Consider the following 22,759-nt stretch of genomic DNA (forward strand, 5'->3'; position numbering starts at 1 on the left):
ATAATCGACTGTGATTGGTCAATTTCTTACTCTTACTTCTTACTCCGTGTATTGTAGACGACGCCTCACATGCGGCTTAACTTGCGTAAGCGTAACTTGCGCCGCCCAATCATATCATTTCACTTGAACATTAGTTTCTGTCTAGTCACTTTATGCTTTTTGCGCTATTTTGTTGTTACGCCGAAACATGATAGAACCACCATGCGTCGAATCTAATTTCTGACTCATTTTAGCTTATTCTGTCTGAAAAAATGCACAAGGGTTTCGATTTTGCAACAGTACAATTATAGAAGTCGTGCGCCCCTTTGCATCGCGTGAAAAGTCGAAACCCATGTGGAACAGTACAATTATAGACCTCATTTTGCCTCTGTGACAGATTTCCTAACCTCAATAGTCATCAACTTTAACGCTTAATATCTCAGATCATAAGACAGAACGACGTTTTTTTTGCCAGATTCTTTCATTTCCTGCAAAAACGCGTCGAATAAATCCGGCGGCACACGATGCTTGTTTTCCTACTGGATTGCTAGCTGGATTAGAATCTTGCCACCGTAATCTTCGGCAATAGTAGGTCGGGGGGACGCGCGTATTTGGCTATTTTTAAACGTTAATATCTCGTTAACTATTGCTGACACCTCAAAATGGTACAGGACTTTTTGATTCAGTATAGGCTGTTCTACCCACGTATGACAAAAAATGCGGTAGTCGCCAAACACCCTGTATACGGGAGGGCTCCGATCATGGTATAAGAATATAAGGTATTTCATTGCGCATAATGGCGGAAAAGTACTAGAACAACCAATATAAAAAATTAATGAGATGATGCAATACCCGAAGCAGGGCAGACACAGGTCCGTCCTGCTCAAGCGGTCTTGCTAGACTACTCGATCATCCGCTCATATACAGGGTGTTTGGCGACTACCGCATTTTTTGTCATACGTGGGTAGATCAGCCTATACTGAATCAAAAAGTCCTGTACCATTTTGAGGTGTCAGCAATAGTTAACGAGATATTAACGTTTAAAAGATAGCCAAATACGCGCGTCCCCAAAACAGTAAAAAATTACTAGGCACCAGTTGATATGAGTGGTGTGTACAATTAGAACTGTAGGCAAACGGGATCCTCCCCGTAAATTCATTTAGCATTTCTGTTAGCCCGGATCCTCATACGGGCAACAGCGCTTTGACACCGAACTCTGATTGGTGAAAAACGGGTGATGGGGATAAATTTTACCCCCACAACCGGCTTTTCACCAATTAGCGTTCTGTGTCAAAACGCTGTTGCCTGTGGCTGCTTTCCTTTTAGGAGACACAGTCGACACACTTGACACAAATCGACACACGTCGCTTTCCATTTACAATTTTGTTCAAACTCAGTCGACACACTTTGCCTCTGCTCGGGAGCAGAGTCAGAGTGTGTTTCGAGTCTGTTCAAGTGTAATTTTGATGAATTAAGTGATATTAGAACGCACCCGCAAATCAATTTCCATCATTTTGTTCTGTTTTCAGCATCTGGAGACACGATAGTGTCTCGGTACTTAGTCGACGAATGCTAAACACTGCATTGTTGTTAATTTTCCCTCAAATATTATACTATTATTTTTATATATTTTATTTAAAAAGCAACAAAAATAATAATAAACTTTATTTTTTAAATATATTTTATTTGATAAAAATTTTGATATACAATATTTATAAATACCTGTAAAGTTTAAAAATAATTTTGAAAAGTTTGTAACTTGTAAGATGTTAAATCTTTTTTTGGAATACCTCCACCAATTGATGCATATGTACCTTTACTCAAAAAAATACACATCACTCCTTGCAATAATCTGATCTCGTATGTCCGTTAAGGTCAAAATTCAAATCTTTTAAGGTTAGGTATTAAAAGTTCGTAAACACGATACACACACTGCACATGTCGCGTTCCATTTAAGCGTGGTAAACTGTGTTTGAGTGTGTTATACTGTGTCAGTTTGTGTCTCCTAAAAGGAAAGCAGCCTGTATGAGGATCGGGGCTTAGAGTGTACAACAGAAATTCAGCAATTGGTTGCATTAGTTCCGCATTTCTCTAATCTTCCGGGAAATACGCTCAATGTGAATGCGGGCTTTCAGAATGACGTATTCTAGTAAATAAAAAATAACGTATTCTAGTAAATTACTAGAATACGCAAGTTACGCTTACGCAGGTTATACCGCATGTGACGGCACCCTTAACCAGTCTTAACCAAGTCGTTCAAGTTGGCTATTGGCCAACTTCACCGATTATGATTTAAGATCGCTTAGAACTTCTGACTTGTGGCTTATGGTAGAAGGGCTATAAGGCTTCCCTAAATTTATCATCAGATACTCTACGAATTATTTCATTGGCTGCTGAGCATCTAAAGATAAATTTAAGGAAGCCTCAAGTACAAGATCTGACTATGAATACGGGTATATGATGGACCAATTAAAAGAAAGAATTTTACAATCTGACCAATTAAAAAACATTTCAAAGTATTTGTAGCATCGTGTTGACCATACCTTTTGTCACTCTCTGTATGTCAACAAGGATAGAACGACGTTTATGTCGACTCGTGTCATCAAATGGAAAGCACCCATCATTGATCGATACAAACATCGTATCACATGCCGTATCGCGACATCGTCACTTGTCACCTGAGCCAATCGCAGCTGATCACGACGTCACATGTGCGTATAGTTTAATCCGTGGTTGTCAAGTAGTCTTCTAATTGTGCAAAATTGTTGGTATATCGGCTGTGAGCTGTGATCGGCTGATCGTATAGGATCGATGACGAACATGCACGTTCGATGTTAAAGGATGATGATGAATTGACTCGTATGCGAGTGATGATGCTTCCAAATGAGGTTAATAACGGTGTCTATACCGACGGATATTCAGGTTATCAGGTATCGAATATCACTCTAATGTTAATGTTGTTACTCTCCAAAGGTCCTGTCGTAGATGAGATAATCATCCGACGTGAAAGAAACGTCACGATACTCTGACGAGCGTAACTCTTACCATCCCATACGATCCAGAGAAAATGTATTGCCTACAGTGGCTGATCCCGGTGCTGCTGATACCGAAACCCGTGAACCCAGCGCTGCTGCAAACTCACGTCATGTTCATGGCACTTTATCTGATTGGCTTCTTCCTGGAGCGCAAGCCCTGCACTATTTGCAGTCTCGTGTTCCTCGCCGCTGTCTTCCTCATTTGTTACAGTGGAATAGGCAATTGCCTGCTCTGGAGCACAAATTGTGACACAGTAAGATGCGACAATGGCTAAGATCATGTCAACTGTGTTTAACTTGATAATATTTAGAGAATTATCCCCTTGTCAAATTTTTCCATTACGTGTACACACGAGTGAATTTTTGCCAATCTCTTCCTCTTTCTCTCCATACTCTGGCATAATACACGAAAATAGCTTTTCAATCTGTATTTTGCTAGCATCTGTTTTGTCCGTATTGTGAAAGCGATGCCTTTAGTGTTTAGGTTTAACAAGATTAGCTTTTCAAATTATCGAAATTTTAGTCTAACGTTCTATAACGTCATGTTTTATTGAACATTTTCATGCTGAATTTATGTAGAGTTAAAATTTTGAAATTTTGAATAAGCAAAAATGTGATACGATGTATTTGATGAGATTCATATATAGTTTGAGTTTGGTCACAACTGTTGACTGAAGTCAAGTAAATTTCCAGATTATAGCATTATGTAGTCTTTTTTTGTTAATATATATTATATAATAGATGCAAATTTCATATATTAATTATAATACATTTGCTACAACAGAATAAAACAAAAATTGAAGCTTATACAGGCAACGGCATATTCCTTTATATTTATCCATAGTTTCTAAAGGCAATTTTTATTCCAATCTCTTGAATATGATTCTAAATAATGTTTTTCCAATTAGAATCCAATATTCTTCCTTATGCATTATGCATTAAAAAAATACATATAACAATTACATAGAGTTGCAATTCTTATTTTGTTAAAATTACTTGCATCAAACAATATATCAAATGCTTATTGATGTCAGATGCAAAATGAACATAATTTTTTAAATACTTTAACCAAACACTCTTAACAGGGTTTTATATATTCACACAATATGTACAATGCTCTTGGTATCAAAGTGACACGCATACGGAAACTGAAGCATCTCGAAATTTAAAATGTTATCATTTAGTAAAAACATGAAAATTTGGCAAGTTGTTTATCTATATAGAACTAATTAGAAAATGTCGATTGATTTAAAATAATAAAAATTGAAATATTGTAGCGCGCAAATATTATAAAATTTAGCTAAGCGAGTGTTATATGAGACTAAAATTTCTCAAATTAAGTACTTGTCAAATCTGCTCTAACTAAAATATAGTGTGTAGAATTAAAATTCAATGTGAAGTATGTCTTTTGTATTGCTGGTTTGGTTTTATGTTGTCAGAAGTATAAATCGTATTTATTTTTTAATTTGTATGCCTCATAAAAAGATTTAAGTGAGATACAAATTCTGTGCTATATTTATGATTGTAAATTTACTTGCTATCCACAAGTGTTAATATAATTATCTAATTTAGCATAAGTAGCATTATCAATGTAAATAATATAGGTAATCATAGTAACCAAAAATTATTATCCATATAATAGTTTATGAATATGGATAAAAATTGAACTAAAACATTAAGTCATGTCGGTAAATCTTTTATATGTGATGTCTCTGAAGTATATATGTAAAGGTCAATTATCTTCCTGCATCTATCGTATAAGCTTATATTGTAATATTTTGACATAAAACAAGGAATTCCTTTAGCAAAGTTGCAAAAGCTACAGTAGTCTTAGACACATTTTTTTTATTCAGATTCGAGTGAAAGCTTGACCAGGAATTTTTGCAACTATACAAAAATTGTATTTATATTCCTTGGTATGTAAGCACAAATAAAGAATCTGTGATGACTTTGATTGGGAAACTTCGATTAGACACGATAGATTTGTTTGTTGAAACGAATTAGCATTAAAAATATGTTCAACTTTCCCATAATATTATTGGTTTGTAATCATACCTACATCGCTTCCAAATATAAACTGTAAAAACAAACTGAGAAACTTTACAAAGAAATAAATATAAGAACTGTAAGTTTATAAATATACTAAGAGTAATAAAGAAATCCCCAATCAAGTAAATTTGTTTCTTTTTCTTCAATGCATACCATATATTAGAAACACATTGATGAAAGTATCACATGTATTAAATGTTAAAATAAAAATAACATATCAGTTTTGTTTTTTAAAGCATATTTATTTTATATTAAAAAAAAATTACTGAAGAGCTTTTCCACGACCGAAACCACCACGGAACTCGAGATCACCAGTACCTGCACCAACATCTGCCTTCTTGTCACCGGCATTTGGAGGACCACCTGGTCCTCGTCTATATCCCGCACGATCTTCTGTTGGTCTTGAGCCTTCGCTCCTAGTTGCCGCAGGTCTTGGTCTTGTAGTTTCGGATCTTGGTTGTTTCTTAAGGGTGGAGGGTACAATTTCAGGTGGTAAATGTAAGTATCCACGTAGATATTCGATACCATCATTTGTCAGGTACCAATAGAAATGTCGCCATGCAAACTGTTCTTTGACGTATCCTCTAGACTTTAAAGACTAAAAAGATAGATAGGTAAGTATATATACATACACTGGAAACTTTAATTTACATTAATGTATGAGTTAATGGTCGCGTTCAGCAGACTCAACTGTTGTGGAGTGGATCCGTGAGCACTCGCTGCTATTGATTTAGAAGAATACACCAATAATAGCGAGTGCTCACGGATCTGCTCCACAACAGTTGAGTCTGCTGAACGCGACCAATGATAGTTTATAGAGCAATAAAAAGGAAATAGTGAAAATTTTTACCTGCATAGCCTTAATGACTTGAAGATTAGGAATATTTTCTAATTCTGGATGTTTCGATGCATGATAATCCTTCTTCGCTACCATGACTCCCTCCTTGAAAAGGTACTCATAGATAGCTACACGATTCTTTTTTGGCATCAACATTCTGTGAAACGAAAATAAAAATGATTTAATACATATTAGTATAATAAATGTTATAGCCTAAAAACAATACTGAAAGGTATACTATCCTTAGTTATGTAGTTATGTATACTATCTGTATTTAGTTATTGCTATACATAACAAGGTTATGTATAGCAATAACAAAATACAGATATTACAGGATAATACAGCTGCACTATTCTAAGTTACGTTTCAAAATTACGGTTTGCATAGCTACAATTATATAAATAATACTAAAAAACGAGTATTTATTGAAGAAAATCATACGAGAATGAGACGTATACAATTCGTAAATACTCACATAACAACATATATAAAAACTGAATATAATGAAATATACTTGATTTGGACAATTTATGGATTTTGATAAACTTTTTGCTTTCTTGTGATTTTTATAAATAAATAGGATTAAAACGGATATCGCTGAAAAGTCAACCTACTTGACGATTTCAACGTGCGCCTGTTGTCGGAAAGAACCATTCACTTTCGCTCGTGTGACTCGTGGACAATATCGATATACGATATCTCGAATAATTCGAGATGAACGGGAATAACTGTATTTCTATCGCGCCACTTGCACTTTTTGCACTCAGCATTTACGTTTTCTCTTTTCAACATCAAAACATGAAACTTTTTAAGGCTTGCGCAATGTAGATAATTAAGTTATATCTTGTTACAATATATTCTATACACACAATTTAAATTATACTATCATGGATTTATCTCATTTTAAGTGTATACATTTTTTGAGATTTTAAGCATTGTTCAGGCATATGACAAACCTTTTCTAAAGATTGGTCCACAGTTCATGATATAAAAATGACCAATCACGTGTCAAAGTTCGGAAATTGTGCACATATGAACGTATGCATAAATATTGTGTATGCACATATGTATGTACACATGCATACATATATGTATTATATATGCATAAATTGTATACCTGCAAGATTTTTGGCGCAATTTTTAACTAGATAAAAAACGTAAAATATGGTCTTTAGAATTATATAATACAGGTTTATAGAGAATTTTCATCAGAATATACATCATCACATAGATTCATCATTCAAATACACGACTTTAGCTAAAACAGGATTAGAGAAGATTCTATGTTATTATTTTATTAATAGTTATCACTTATATGTGATCAATATTAGGAGTTTTCCAACAGAAGCACAAATCAACACAAGAATCATTCTTTGTTTCTTACTGATTATCGAACAAGAACAGGATGCCTTTTGTGTCAATTTGTGTCTTTTGTTGGAAAGTTTCCATCATTGAGAAATCTATGTGTGATAGTTTCAAATATACTTCTCTCATAGATGATTTTATTCGGAATTCAATTCAATTTCAAATTTAATGATCCTTATTATATTCTAATATTTAATCAGGCATCCAGTCAGGTATTTCTTTAAATCTTAAATTATTGGCGTACATAGGTCGGTTGAATAATCATTCTACCATTATTATCACTGGCTGCTGGAGCTAATAAGCTTATTCTACCACAGATATAAATCCAATATGTTAATAATCAGCGCTTACTATTCGACAAGCTGGAATTACTTGCATTAACTTTATGCCATGGTAGTATCGGGATAACACATCGGCCAGTATTTATAATAAACTTTTATATTTAAGATAATCTTAAATACAGTCTTAAGATGTCATAGAGTCGTAGTATCTTAAGAGTTAAAATATTACTTGTCACTGAAACTTTTTAAAGCTTGCGATATAAATAGTTAAGTTATATCTTGTTACAATATATTTTATATATACACACAATTTAAATTATACTATATCATGGATTTTCTTAAGGAAATATGAAATTAAATATGAATTTCTTGATAGCAAAAAGATTCAATATCAAAATGTGTCTGTACTCCATTTATTATTTGCTGGTCAAACATCAATGTTACGATAACAAGAATTGGTTTTCTTTCAAATATAATCTTTTTAGGTGAGAAACAATGCTACATACACAAATGAATACCATGTTGTACTACATTATATAACCATATATTAATTTTGCAGCATTTCTAACTTATTTTTAGGTTGCAGTATAATCTCTATTGTATTTCTAATATTGTATTTTTTTTTATCAGTAAGTTTCAAAACAGACATACGACAGAAATTCATTGTGATTTAATTTGAAGGTAATTTGAATTTCAAGAAAAAATATCTATGGTAATTAATTAATAATTATTTTTTTAAATCCTGAGAAATCAGGCAAATGAAAGTTACCGATTTTTCCAGATTTTTTATTATTTGGAGAATCATAAAGAAATAATACTTCTGTTATCAATAATTATTTTAATTAAACATTCTTAATTACCATCGTTGTTAACTTCTGTACAATTCAAGGTCTTATTAGATTTACATTTTTCTGTTGTATTTTTATTGTGAATTTTAAGAATACTTGTAGGACGTCCTCTTTTATGTTTTGCTCTTGTATCTCGTTTCATACATATTTTATGACCATTTAAGATTGGCCATTTGTGCTTTTCAGTTAGATATTCTGCTGCTATTTGAATATTTTCCATTTTAACCATTGCGCTCCTACATAAATTGAAAAATGCATTATTATAAGTATAAATATACATAAATACATACATGTGCATATATATATGTATATATTAGGTACCGTGAAAAGTTGTGTTATTTTTTCTCCTATAAACATCTCTTGAAAAAAAGACACTTTCCGTGGTACCTAATATACATATATGTATATGTAGTATATATTGTGCCATTACAGCAAAGTTATAAATTTAATAAAAATAGGTTTAATATTATTTAATATATATATATATATAAATTGTACTTACCTAAAATCTTTATTGTAAAGTTTTAATAAAGTAACACCAACACATCCAGGAAGGGCACCTCTTATTTCATGTGATTTTGTACCACTTGTTACATTTGAGATAAATAATCTGTAAAAGTATAAAATATGTATGAAATATTAGTAATCTTGTGTAAAATAAAGTTATGAGTCAAGCAAGTGATTCTTACGTTTTTGTTACTTCAATGTCCGGTTTAATTTCAGGTATAAAAACCTTTTTTCTTGTATTGGTTTCTTTTTTAAATACAATCTCACGCAATGGTTGAATAACAATTCGCTTGCCATCAGTCATTTTACCCTTTGCAAGTTTATAATTTTTAATCTTCTCTTTCACGGTAGGAAAGATGATGTGGCATGATTTACTGGACTGTCGTGGTAATTTTATATGAAAATTACCTTCAAATAACTGTTCAATTTCTTTTTTATCCTTTATTACGTGAGGAAGGCGAACATTCAATGTTCGTTCCCTTCGTTTGTTCAATTGGGATATTTTCCGAAACTTGTGCATAACCTAAAAATTATTAGTTATTAAAACTTATAAAAACGATGATTAAATACTTCGGAGAAAATAATTACAAAGCTGAGATAAAATAAACGTACGTATATTTAATAGACGGTACAAGAAATTAGAAGAAAAGAACCAAACACAATACAGCAGTCTCTTGCAATCTTTGCTCCAAAAATCCAAATTTGTGGTTGATTTTTTCTTCGTGAAGCGTGAAATGTGCATATGTGATTGTGCGTCCGTCTGAACGGGCCTTTAAGCCGAAAACAGGTTTGTTCGCGTCACATACTCCAACATGCTTCAACATGTTCCTACCATAGCTCCTACTCACTCTAAAGCTGGAAACACAATAGACACAGGCAATAGGCACAGGCAACAGGGAATAACGAGCCGTTCAATCAGAGCTCTGGGTTATAATATTGAACTTATACCCCAAAGCTCTGATTGGATGACTCGTTATTCCCTGTTGCCTGTGCCTATTGCCTGTGTCTATTGTGTTTCCAGCTTAACAAGCGCGTTTGAGTGATTAGGAGCTACAGTTGGAGGAAGTATGTTGGAGCATGCGACGCGAACAAACCTTTCGACTCGAATCGAACGACGAACCCTCGGTGTAAACGAGGCCATTGTTGTTCACCCAATGTTAAATAAAGATAAGGTGATACACAGGGTCATCTGGGTGATATTTCCGAACGCAGCCTATCTGTGTGTTGTGTAATCAGTGACAGCATTATAGCAGGTGATAGTGAACGACAATAACACCGGCTGACAGCAGTTGACTACTTGTGGGCATCTATTATTGACAGTTGTTTTGTTGCGGTCCCGTAACTGAAACTCTCCAAATTTCTTCGCGGCAACGTCGGGGGACATCGCCGCGTGAACTGCGATGGCGAGACAGCTGCGAGAAACTCTGGCCCCTTCTCCTCGCGCGAGACAGTCACGTCTCGAGGGTCCGCTGGTGATTCCCGCCAATTCGACACCAGGTGCGCTCCATACTTCGAGCGTTGTCACGTCGTGCCTTTTCTCCCTGATTTCACAAAAATATCGTTGTCGTATCTTCTTATGTCCGACGCGTTTTTGCACCAGACTCAATTTTCGCGAGCGTGACGTTGCGAAAATCTAACTAACCTCGTATGCCGGATTTTCGTGAACCATAACAATCCTACGGCCGGTATTCATAGTTCGTTCTTATTAGACAGTTTTAAATAATGTCTTAAGATGTTAATACGATTTTCGACTGATATTCACAGTTTATTCTTATTTTAAGACTGTTTAATGTTTTAAGATACTAATACAGCTTTGTGATTGTTTATAACAACTCAAGATTGTTCTTAAGACAGTCTTAAATATTAAACTATGGCCAGTATTCATAGCTAGTTTTTATTTTAAGATAACTTTAAGTAATATTTCAAGATGCTAATACGGTGATTATGACAATTTAGGATTATACTTTTATAGTCAGTTCTTATTTCAAAACCGTCTTAAGTACAGTCTTAAGATGTCATGAACAAATTAAAGAACCATATTAGCATCTTAAGACATTATTTATGATGGTTTTAAAATAAAAACGGACTATGAATACCACCCTATGAATACTGACCTAAGATCTCTCTCTTACTTAAGATGGTCTTAAAGAATCAACTATACTAGTCTACAATCATTTTCTCAACCTTTTAACCATGTTCGGATCTTTTTTGACCCGAGCGTTTTTACAAAGTTCTCGTTGGTATTATAGTAACAGAAAGATAAAGATAGAGGGTTAAAATAAATTTTTCTCTTTTTTTATCTGGAGCTTTTGGACGTATGTACATCCATGTCCTTATCTTGCTTGTTTAACTTATACTTGCATATTATATTCTTATATGTATAAAACATGTTTTCTATAAGACACTTTTAGAACTTAAAATGAAATATGTATATATTTGATATTTGATGAAAGGAAAGAAGTTTTAGTATAGGAATGAAAAACAGACCTGTATTTATTATACAGCTTGAGATATTTTGATAATTTGTGAAATGTATTTCAGCAACATATCATAACATGGATGTGAGCACACTACAGAATTGGCTAAACAGATTACCTGATGATTGGAATTCACCACAGAGTCCCGATGAACTTGTCATTCAAAAGAGAGGTCGACGAAGGTCTATAGTTTGGTCCCCTGATCTCGATACCAACAAGCGATGTAGTTTGTTTAGGTATAATATATCTGCATGTACATTTATAATACTAAACTAATAACATCTTTGATAATCTTTGGCAATCAGTTTGAGTTCCAGAGACCGCACACCAGTTAAAAATCCATCGACATCAAAAACTGTATTGAGGGATGCTGCTAGAAAGAGGCTCTCTCTTATCGATACTCGCCAATCCAGTTTCACTATACCGGAGAGTAAGAAAACGTCGTTACCCTCTCGAATGTCATTAGACGCAGCAAATTCGTCGAGAGTACGATCCAATGATAATTTGGCAAATGGTTTGCGTGGTCTCAGTCACGAGCAACTCGTGCAAATGATTATGGAGCTGGTATACGCGCAAGACGAAGGTACGCTGCGCGAGAACGAGAAGCTTCGTAATTTTCTTTCCAAGAATATGCCGATTGCGGATATTCAGCCATTGATAGAAAAATTAATTGTCCTACGGCAAAATATTTACGCCAGTCTTGTATTAGTTTCCAATTTGATTGATGATTCCTCGTATAGTCATGCTTACATACATTTGGATGCATTTCAGGTTCGTTCATATATGTATATATTACAATATCAAATTAAGATAATAAAACTATTTTATTTGTGCGAGATTTTAGTTTCCTCCTTTGTTTATATATAAGAATTTAATCAATTAATTATATAACTATTACTCAACTTACTAAACATTAATAACAATTTTTTTTCTTGTGTTTTTGTAATTCATTTCTTTAGAAAACTCTGAATGATCAAGGAAGAATATTGCAAGAGTCTCAACACTGGATTTCATTAATCCGCTATGCACTAGAAGCATGGAAAATTACTAGGGAATTACCAGAATGGGAAAATCAGGGTTCTCATAACATCACACGGAAATGCTTCAAGAATCTATCGCAATTTTGTACTGAAGCTATAAGAAGAGGGAATTTTGAAACATCGGCTCTAAACATTTACATTGAAAGGTATGTAAAATAAAAAGCAATTTTCAACTTTTCTCTTTTTTTTCTATTCTTTCTTACAGATTGCAGATAATATAAGAAAGCGGTATATCAGACTTAATCCAGAATTATAAAATTGATAATTTTTGAGCATTGATTACTAATTAATTATTTTCAGTCTCAAAACTATAGCTGCAGAATGTGAAGATTTTCAAATTTGCCTACAGATAGTAAAGGAAGGAAACGAGATTTAAGTTTCCTTTCTACGAGATCGTACATGATAATTCTATTTAAATATTTTTTCCGTGTGATAGCCTAATATTGACATGTATTCGTATACAGGATATTTGAGATAGAATTAACCAGTATTAACCGGTGATAGAAATGACCAGTGAAGTTGTTGTAGACATAACTTTAAAAATGGAAAATGGAAAAGATTTTTGTTTTTATACATATAACATTAAACATTTTGAATTATCCTGTATATGTATATATATCGACGTAAAACAAATGTTTTATATTTACATATTTATCCAGTCAACGACTGTGCTTATGCGCACATTGATATGTGGATAATATATATGAAAAATATGCTGATATATATTATTCACTTTTTCGACGTTAGATGATACAAAAATTGAATTTGTTTCGATACTTTCTTTAAACTATTTTTATTTAAAAAACTATAAATAATTTATATTAACCCATAGATGAAAGAAAATTGTTAACTTATCGATAATTGTTACAATTTAAGAGTACAGAAAATAAGTACAAATTAAATTTTCTAATAAAAACATTTATTGAGAATACAAGTAGTATTGAGAGTAATAAAGAAGCGAGAGATTGCTACTAAAGAAATAATTGATACTCCATACAAAATAGTAGAAAGATCAATCTTTTCACTTAAAAGGATATTGTTAATTGGTACATTTGTAAAAGTGTAAATAAGAAAGAATAACTTACTTAGAATTAGATTTTGTTTGGATAATTTGCATAAATGGCATCATAATTTTGTTGTAAAATTATTCTTATGTACATTTTTGCGTATACTTTTACCTCTCTTATATAAATTATACATTTCTTTTGTATGAAATAAGTTCACTGAAACAAAGATGTATAATTTAGTGTATATAGAATCAAAGACATTTTTATGTTAAGCAGTCGAGCACTGTTCTGTGTTGTATTGTATAGCAATCTTTCTCTATTTATTAGAACATAATATATTTAAAGGTATCGAAATCATCGTATCGCCGAATAATATTTTTATATATTATGAGAATATTTTTGTACGACCAATGCAATTGTAATTAGCGTTTATATGTATTTATAGTGTAATTTTAACGTATTTATTATAAATCACCAGACAGGAAATGAACTAACACAAAAATCGTTTTTTTTTTTATTAAAAACAATTTATTCGTCATAATATACCGTACTTTCTTACATAACCTATCCATTATTACTTTCGAAAGGCACATATGTCACTTGACAAACAGTCAGAAATTCTCTAAGCAGCTCGCGTTCGCATATATGATACACCTGTACATATCTATTACAAGAGCATAATAGCGTGCTTAGAAAATTCCTAACAGTGGTCTATTCAATCGAGAGATGATCGTTATCTTGTAACATGCCCATCTAAATATTATATGACAAATCAGGCATTTTATATATACACATACACACACACACACACACATATATATATATATGTATGTATATATATATATGTGTGTATATATCGAAACAGAAACATGATTGGGCGCAATCGAAACGTATCATCGATATTTCTTTAGTACCCTATTTACGTTTTTTCTTATAATTGCACATCGTCGTTTGAAACGCTATCTCGTATCGTTCATCGTGCGTGTCGGCAAGATTACGTTACGCGTCGTTTAGGAACAACTTTAAAAAAAAGATCGGAGATCGAATGAACGAAATCCGCGAGACTTCGACAATACATACCAAAATATTCTGGGCAAGTAATGAAACAATATAATCTGACCTCATCTAAACTTAAGCATTTAGGTGAAGCAAATTAAAGCGATAAAACTCGTAAAGCCAATGCTTATGCATTTACAGGATGATCCAAAACCGATGAAAAATGAACATATAGGACTTGTGAAATTTCGAGACAGTCACAAGAATAATTCGCACGCGATTATTTTTTCACAACTTATCAAATTTAGACATACAATATATCTTAAAAACTAAAGGCTTAAATTAAAATTTTGTACAAAAACGAAAATAAAATACACTTTACATTAAACAATGAATAATATTCCATTATTTATTTGCTTATCTAAAACTTAACTTGCTACAGAGCGGGAAACACGTTAACAAAAATCATCTCGAAATTTCACAAGAATTAAAGCTATGCGTGCATTTTTGTCAATCCCAGAAAAGCCTGTATATAATAAAAAAATAAAATTCTTTTTTTCGAAACAAATCACGATATTCGAATAAATGTATGTTAAAAATATATCGCTATATAAATAATTTGATGGTTTACGAGTGTAAGTGAGAGACACGACATGTCTCTCAATTCTTAATTAAACTTTCAAACAGAAAGTTGAGTTGAGAATGCCTGTGCAGCTATAAATTGACAAATGTAAAATCGGATAGACATTCGACCAATAGTTGTGCAATCCGTTATTAAAACATCTGTCTTATCTAAAATGTGAGAAAAAGTTATAAGGAAATGCATTGCCATATATTATACATCGTCAATAACGGGTGACGTGTATCTGTACGATCATTCGACTCGCGGATTCATGGCAAATCGTAGCCGATTAAAATCATTAAAATCCACGATGACGCAATCACATTTTATAAGCTATAAGAAAAATGACATACGCGTGCTGTGTAATTAGAAGATTACTACACTTGTTAAAAAATTGGGTAGATTCCCTCTTTGCGGTATCCGTATCCGTTCGGATGGCAATGCTATTAAATATTTACTAATGTGCCTATGTATCGTGTTATAACAATTAACAAGATAAAGCTGCAAGTCAAATACTGTCGTAATCATCGGATATTCTGCGAACATTTTAATCAACCGCTTTCGCTGGCTGCACTCTGGGATACAACTGAAACATATAATGCAACATTCTTATGTCTCACACGCATTATTAGAATTAGTAAAAATATTTAAAATATTCAAAAAATTTTATGTAGCAAAATTCCAGATCCACATTTCAAGTATATAATTTTAAATATTACTTTTCAAGAGTAATATTTAATAAAAATATATATTTCTAATATAAACTTTCTAATATATATTTTTATTACTAATATATATTTTTATTAAATATTACTCTTGAAAAGTAATATTTAAAATTATATACTTGAAATGTGGATCTGGAATTTTGCTACATAAAATTTTTTGAAATTTATTTTTTATATTTATAAAATATATTTTGGCATATACTTAGCAATGTTTTTTGATATTCATGTGTAAAGTATATTTCTTAAAAAATCTAAATATTTTGATGTAGTATATTATAAAATGCAATTTCGCGATATTTTGCTTAACTTGAAAAAATATTAATCTCGCTTATCATCAGTTACTTATGATCAGTTATATTTACCCCCAATAAATTCCGAGGTACGTAGCCTTCTTTATGTCCAAGTTTGCTCCACCACCATTCCCGTTCGTTATCATCTCCCTTCCGAAGTACGATGACGGAGTCGCCGTTCTTCAATGAGAGTTCGTCAGCGTGTTGGGCCTCGTAATCGAAAACCGCATATACCTGACCGTTATTCATAATCCCCAACTTTTCTTGAACACCTGTGTGTACAAAAAAGATGTTTTTTCACAAATATATCCTTTGTACCACAATTGATTTTAAACTTTGCCCCGATGATACTGACTGTACAAATATTCCGAACATCCGTCGAATCCTTCTTCGTCCTCCTCACATTTTTCCGCGGCGGTCTCGTGATCTGAAAGGGTGGTTGCGAAAATGCAAGCACCATGTTCGACCAAGAATCTCACCATAGATAAATTGTTACAACTGGCGGCGCAGTGTAACGGCGTCCTATGTGAAAAATATTTAAATGTTTATAGCAGATTTAAAAATATTTAAAAATATTTAAATGTTTATAGCAGATTTTATTTTGTATATAAACCAATAATTTTTTTTTAGAACAATACATATTACAATATAGGCTTTTAAATTTTATATATAATCCCTTCTAACTTTTTAATAACGAATTCTTTTATGATCAGATTTTTCTTAAGAATTTATTAAAGACTATATTTTAATTTTCAATTATATTATAATATCATATATTTTTTGTAGACTTTAAATCACAATTCTATTAAGTAAAGCTACTTGAAATCAAGTGAAGAGGATTTTGTTTATCCATCTTCATTTAGCAAAATATTCTCTTGCACGCATTGTCGAAAAAAAAAAAAAAAATCTACAGTGTTCAATTTACCATCCATCGCTGTCCTGGGCGTTGACATCGCAGCCGAATTCTACGAGGAATTTGACGATCTCGAGGTGACCGGCGCATATGGCGTTGTGCAGAGCGGTAATACCTTCATCATTGGCGGAGCTCGGATTGGCGACCTCTTTCGCGGTTTTCTTTACGAGCTCGAGTTCTCCCTCGAGACTAGCGTCGAGTAACAGCGCCAGTGGATCGAACGACACCCGCCTGGACAGATTGACCTTGCCACCACCGCCTCCCGTGCTCGTCGATTTGAGATTTCCCTTCTTCCTCCTCATTACTTCCGATATCTTGCTTCCGTCTATCTCCATTTCACCTCCGGTTCCCCCGGTCAATTCCGAGTCGGTCTTCATCTTCGTCGGCTTGTCCTCTATGTTGATTACATTCAGAGCGTCGATGATGTCCGCTTCCTCCAGTCTCTCGCCGTCACCGATATTATCTTCGTTGGTAATCTTGCAACTGTCCGTAGTATCGATGATTTGCTGTTGATGTTGCTGTTGCTGCTGTTGTTGATCAGTCTGCATGAGATCCGCCGGAATTTCTGTCTCCGGAAACAAGAAGGCCGGGGGCATCTCAATTCGGCGATTTATCGACACGTGAACATTGGATTTGGCGTATCTCAGTTTCGGTTGCTCTGATATCGGTACTTTCTTCAGCGTTAACGGCCGAGCTTTGATAATCTGATGATTGGCCAGTTGCGTTTCCGTGGGAGATTCAGGCGGTTCTGACGTAGGAATCGGCGGTATTTCCTCGTCCTTATCCGACCTACGAGATTTACAAAACAAATTTGGAAATCAGAAAATTAATAATTAATTGAATCATTATTACATTATTGATTACATATGGATGAATTGAGAACGATGAAAGATTGTTAGCTAATTAAATTAAATAATTTTATTTCTAGTCTAAATTAAGTATATTAATCTTGAAAAATTAATTAATTTGAATATTGTGCTTGGGGTATTATATTACAAAAACTTCAACAGAAGGTAAAATATAAATAATGAATTGTCCAGATCAAGACTTACAATTCTCTATCGATTCTGACAAAAGGGAAACCGAATATAATTTGCAACGCCAAAATCCCATTCAATATTTTGTAAATCTTGAATAATTGTATCGAATCGTCGGTCGGCTGCATATAAATCGTAAAGGGCACAAATAAATACTACGACAAAATTACACGATTGTATCTGATGTGGCTGTCGCTTAATATGTCTATCAACATTAACCATCCAATAGACAGATGTTATTAACAGCCGCGTAATTGAGCATCGATTCGCGACTAATCATGCACGAAATCATCTCCTGGCAATTGCAGGCACGTTAATCGTATGTATCACTGGCGTGCACTGATCGGAGAACTCACGAACACTAAGAGGAGCGCGGGCCCATGTCGTCTCCGCGGAGCCGCGATTCTATTTCGGTGTCTATTATTCGAGACAGGCTTCGATTCACTGGCCAAATCGATCGCGAACTAATTAACATTTATAATTAACCCAGTAATTGTTTTGTCATTCCGCAATCCGAGTCCGCGTGAATTGTTCGATGAATTCCTTGATAATATTGTAATTCTACGAGGGGTGTGAAGAGAATGCAGTGTTTAAACAGATTTAAATTACAACACGGACAAAAGCCTTTTGTACATTTTATTATAAATAATAATAAATATTTTAAAATATTTTCAGGATATATATTTGAATGAAATATTTGAGAATAAATTATTCACAAGCATTTTTTATAAGCGCGAAATCTCTGTTTATATTAAAAATTGTTAACTATTTTAATTTATGTATAAGGTGTCTAATGAAATATGATCTTAAATTTTGGAACTTTTTTTTCCAAAATTCTTTTACAGTGGAACTATTTAACAAAGTACTTATTTATACATATAGTACACTTTAATAGAGACAGTCAATGTAATAAGAATATAACATAAGATCATAATTCTCAAAGTTTACTATGCATCTTCATATCTAATTTTATCTTACTTCTTACAGGATTATCATTTAAAAATTAGAAGCATGTACGAACCTTGAATTGAGATTTGTGTTAGTCATCTTGCACTCGCTGATTCCTTCGGATGACGACACATCAATCTTCTCGTGATGAGTAAGTCTTGGCGGCGGATTCGGTTTGCTCGGTTTCGGCGGCAATGCCGGTTTCGTCTTATCCTCTATTCGCGGCTCATTGAAATTCTTTCTCTCGCTGTCGCTGCTCTTCGTCGCCGGCTTGTCAAATTCGAATGGCCTGTCCGGTGTTTTCGCGGGGATTTCGAACTTGGCGGTCACATGATCAACCGCGTGTTTCGTCGTGGAATTTGGTTCATATTTGGCTGACACCATCTCGAATTTGCTCTGGCCACTACTCTCATACTTGTTCGGCTCAGGTTTATACTCCGATTTGTATTGACTGGCACTCGAAGATTCGTGTTTGAATGTTGGATTGTGATCATACTTGTTCGACAATCTTCCCTCGTGCTGTTGCTGCTGCTGCTGCTGCTCATGTTTGGCATACTGTTGCGAATTCTGACAACCAGGTTCGTACTTAATGTTGTGCAGATGCTGGTCATGTTTGGCTTGACTTCCAGTTGGATCGTGCTTGCTACTCTGTTGCTGTATCTCGTACTTGCCTGTGAGATTCTGATCATATCTAATCTGCTGCTGTTCATGTTTATTGTTAGGCGGTAATGCATGTTCGAACTTGTCCTGATTCTTGCTCGGTTCAAATTTAGTTTTTTGATTGTTCAGTATTTGATCCTGGCTTTGCCCGAGATCGTTAGGACTCAACACTTGTGACGATTGATTATACTTCTGGGAAGAATTGCCGAAAGTCGTAGCGGTGCCGTGAATACCAACGAGATTGGACGAATTCTGGATCTGATATACGGCTGCCGGAGAAGACGCGTGAATGTTCGTCGTCTGATTTGGATACTGCTGTTGTTGCTGTTGCTGCTGCTGTTGAGCAACGGAATAACCATGTCTATAATTTGCTTCTTGATTCCCAGCACTAGATTGTAGCTGGGTATTCGCCGTCACTAACTGCTGATTGTTGCCGATGTAGTTTTGCGCCGCATTATTATGTCCACGACCCAGTAAGCTCAATGTCTGCGGCATAACTGGATGGATCTTGGTCGAGGAGGTTTGATAGATCTGTGACTTGACCGAAAAACTTGGTGCCACGCTCGACACTGGTTTTTGATGACCACCTACGGTCTGTTGCAGATTTCGATGTTGGTTCTGCGTGGTTTGTATGATCGACGGAACGGTAACACCTACGAGATTCGACGTCGTTGATGCACCGCTAATGCTGGTCACGTTGTGTTGCTTCTGCTGGAGATTGCCATTTTGATGCTGCTGCTGTTGCTGCGTCTGCGATTGCTGTTGATGCTGATGACCTTGGTGAAGACGAAGACCTTGCGACAAATTGTCCGGGCTAAAGTTATGCACAGTATTACAGATGAGATTGTTGCTGTTATTGTTGTTGTTGTTATTGTTATTGTAGTTGCAACTCGATTGGATTGTCGTGGGTTGGTTGCCAAGATTTTGATTGTGCTGCTGTTGCTGTTGATTGCTTCCTAATAATTGAGATTGTCCTAAATATTTTTGACGATAATTAGATCCACATTTAAAATCATGTTTATTATTTGTTGATGAAATAACAATTCTATATTTATTATGTTGGCCATTAATTTATAAGTATTTATGGCAAATTATCTTTCCGAGAAAACAAACTTAATTTCAAGTAATTTTAACGTTATAAATAATTATGTGGATGCTCAATGTTTTAAATATTAAATTGCGAGTAAAACACTTACCCTGAATATGAGACTGCGACTGACTGTGAACGATTTGATGTCCGTATTGCTGAAAGGTTGGTCGCTGTCCCAACTGGGAGGCGCTCGCTGAATGCTGTATTTTATTTTTGTTCACGTCGTCTTCTATAGCCTTGAAGTTCATTGTAAACTTGGTGTTGTATGGCAGTGTCTGGTACTTGGGGTCGTTTTTGTTTAGATTGAAATCATTGTCGTTCGGTATGTGTGAATACGGCTCGATCGCGGCGATATTGCCGGCCGGTCTTAACTTGCCGCTGTTGTTGAAACCATCGAGCTTTGTGTCCGGGAATCCTGTGTTGTTAACACCACCGCCATTAGGACCCACTTGCGTTAATCGTTGATTCAATGCTCTCTTGCGCTGGAGACGACTTTGAAGTTGAGCTATTCGCGCGTCTATCGACGCCATCTCGGCCTGTCGTTGTGCCAAGGCCTGCCGTTGTTGGGATACTACTTGGTTTTGCTGTTCGTTCATCTTGTTGCGATACTGCGTACAAATTGGGGAAATAAATTTGGTTTTTTCTTCATTGACTTTTCTTTATATCTTATAATACGCTTGAAGTGCACGCATAAAAGCGTCGCTATAATTAATTCGTTATCAACTATCAACATATACTCAACTACATATCCAGACAACACATTGAGACATAAGACGTCTTAAAGACGATTTTTAATTGTATCACAATTAAAAATTATAAAAACTAAAATATGCTTCTCCATATTTTTTAAAAAAGTGAGATAATCTCAATATTTTTCACTTTAAAATATATATCTTTTATATAATACCTACTATCTTTTATTAAAAAAAAATTTCTCTATCACATAAAAAGAATAATATACATGAGAAATGAAAGAATAATATACATGAGAAATGAAACATCAATAAATTAAATATTTTACTTAAATATTCAATAAATATTCAATACGAAAATAAAATAACGTATTTATAAAAATTTAAATCAATAATTCATCAACAAAATTTTCCAAAAATATTAATACTCTATATTTTTATTATTTATTTCATTAAGGTAAATTTTTCCCAAATTAAATAATTAAACAATAAACAACAATCTGTTACGCTCTAAAAAAAACTATTTCAATATCAATTAATAAAAAAAAAATCAGATTTAAATTTCATTTAAAATGACATTGTACACCTGCTTTCCGCAAATTCTGGGTCATCCTATAAACATGTAAATATAACATAATTGGTTTGTATTCAATTAGCGTAGATAGAAAAGAGGACAAAAACAGTGATGTTTCCGTGCTCTGCGCTTTTGCGAGACAAGGTCGGCTCTCTTGAGACTATAATCGATGACACGAGCTTACCATAAGCTCCCTCCTAAGTTTCTCCAGTTCGGCACTGGCTGGGGTGACCAAATGTCCATTGCCGGTAGCACCCGTGAGACTGCCCCCGATGCTACCGGCGCTTCCACCACCGGCGGGAGCATTCTGACGACCTCGGAGTTCTTCCAGCTGCCGCGTCAGCTCCTCGACCTTCGCTACGGCCAACGAGAGTTCCTTCTCCTTCTCATTGAATAGGGCTCTGATGCAGTCCAGATCGGAGGCTACGGATGAAAGAACGAAAGAGGAATAATGAGAATAAAGCAAGAACAACGAAAGTAATAAGGATATTATAAGTAGAAAATAACATGTAAAAAGAAAATAAAGACAAAAAAGAATAATACAAATTAAAGAAAATATATATATATATATATATATATATTTTATAAAAGCTATAACAATAAAAGATTCTTATCGAGACTTTTATGCGTGGGGTCTAAAAATAATTTAATACTCATTTGGATTGTTACTTTTTCAAGCAATTTAGAGAAATATCACTCATCACATTAACTACACATTATTTAATATATTTTGATGTGTAAATACTTTGATTCACGTTTCTTTTCTATATTTTATTTATTTTGTTA

General features: G+C 34.0%; 4 protein-coding genes across 10 annotated transcripts in view; 2 read left to right on the forward strand and 2 right to left on the reverse strand.

The window, feature by feature from the left end:
* The first annotated feature begins 2,679 nt into the window (after positions 1-2,679).
* Positions 2,680-4,542, forward strand: bc10 (BLCAP apoptosis inducing factor bc10). Its single transcript, XM_018511118.1, has 2 exons — positions 2,680-2,867; positions 2,953-4,542. The coding sequence occupies exon 2, from the start codon at positions 3,047-3,049 to the stop codon at positions 3,287-3,289; it is 243 nt and encodes an 80-aa protein (XP_018366620.1). The 5' UTR covers positions 2,680-2,867; positions 2,953-3,046; the 3' UTR covers positions 3,290-4,542.
* Positions 4,543-5,284: 742 nt separating this feature from the next.
* LOC108763462 (40S ribosomal protein S10) lies at positions 5,285-9,569 on the reverse strand. Of its 2 annotated transcripts, XM_018511103.1 has the most exons (5): positions 9,515-9,569; positions 9,085-9,425; positions 8,898-9,005; positions 5,914-6,058; positions 5,285-5,661 (listed from the first exon to the last, which is right to left on the reverse strand). In XM_018511103.1, the coding sequence occupies exons 2-5, from the start codon at positions 9,420-9,422 to the stop codon at positions 5,326-5,328; spliced, it is 927 nt and encodes a 308-aa protein (XP_018366605.1). In that variant the 5' UTR covers positions 9,423-9,425; positions 9,515-9,569; the 3' UTR covers positions 5,285-5,325. The 2 variants fall into 2 exon arrangements, with proteins under 2 accessions (XP_018366605.1, XP_018366604.1); XM_018511102.1 differs by lacking the exons at positions 8,898-9,005; positions 9,085-9,425; positions 9,515-9,569 and adding an exon at positions 6,516-6,600.
* A 570-nt stretch (positions 9,570-10,139) lies between these two features.
* On the forward strand, positions 10,140-12,971 carry LOC108763475 (uncharacterized). Its single transcript, XM_018511120.1, has 5 exons — positions 10,140-10,399; positions 11,444-11,615; positions 11,685-12,150; positions 12,339-12,565; positions 12,720-12,971. Exons 1-5 carry the CDS (start codon positions 10,303-10,305, stop codon positions 12,793-12,795), a joined length of 1,038 nt encoding a protein of 345 aa, XP_018366622.1. The 5' UTR covers positions 10,140-10,302; the 3' UTR covers positions 12,796-12,971.
* Positions 12,972-15,014: 2,043 nt separating this feature from the next.
* Positions 15,015-22,759, reverse strand: part of LOC108763484 (Ankyrin-repeat, SH3-domain, and Proline-rich-region containing Protein) — a 102,080-nt gene continuing 94,335 nt past the window's right edge. For 5 of the 6 annotated variants that reach the window (XM_018511136.1, XM_018511135.1, XM_018511137.1 and 2 more), the window contains 7 exons: positions 22,158-22,396; positions 20,814-21,315; positions 19,031-20,591; positions 16,985-17,761; positions 16,415-16,581; positions 16,132-16,331; positions 15,015-15,630 (listed from right to left, as the gene is read on the reverse strand). In XM_018511136.1, coding sequence (XP_018366638.1) covers positions 15,592-15,630; positions 16,132-16,331; positions 16,415-16,581; positions 16,985-17,761; positions 19,031-20,591; positions 20,814-21,315; positions 22,158-22,396 — 3,485 coding nt within the window. In that variant the 3' untranslated portion in view covers positions 15,015-15,591. The remainder of the gene's footprint in view (positions 15,631-16,131; positions 16,332-16,414; positions 16,582-16,984; positions 17,762-19,030; positions 20,592-20,813; positions 21,316-22,157; positions 22,397-22,759) is intronic. The other variant, XM_018511134.1, reaches the window with a different exon arrangement.

The sequence above is a fragment of the Trachymyrmex cornetzi genome, unplaced genomic scaffold (genome assembly GCF_001594075.2).
Source record: "Trachymyrmex cornetzi isolate Tcor2-1 unplaced genomic scaffold, Tcor1.1 scaffold361, whole genome shotgun sequence".
In the NCBI taxonomy this organism is placed as follows: Eukaryota; Metazoa; Arthropoda; class Insecta; order Hymenoptera; family Formicidae; genus Trachymyrmex; species Trachymyrmex cornetzi.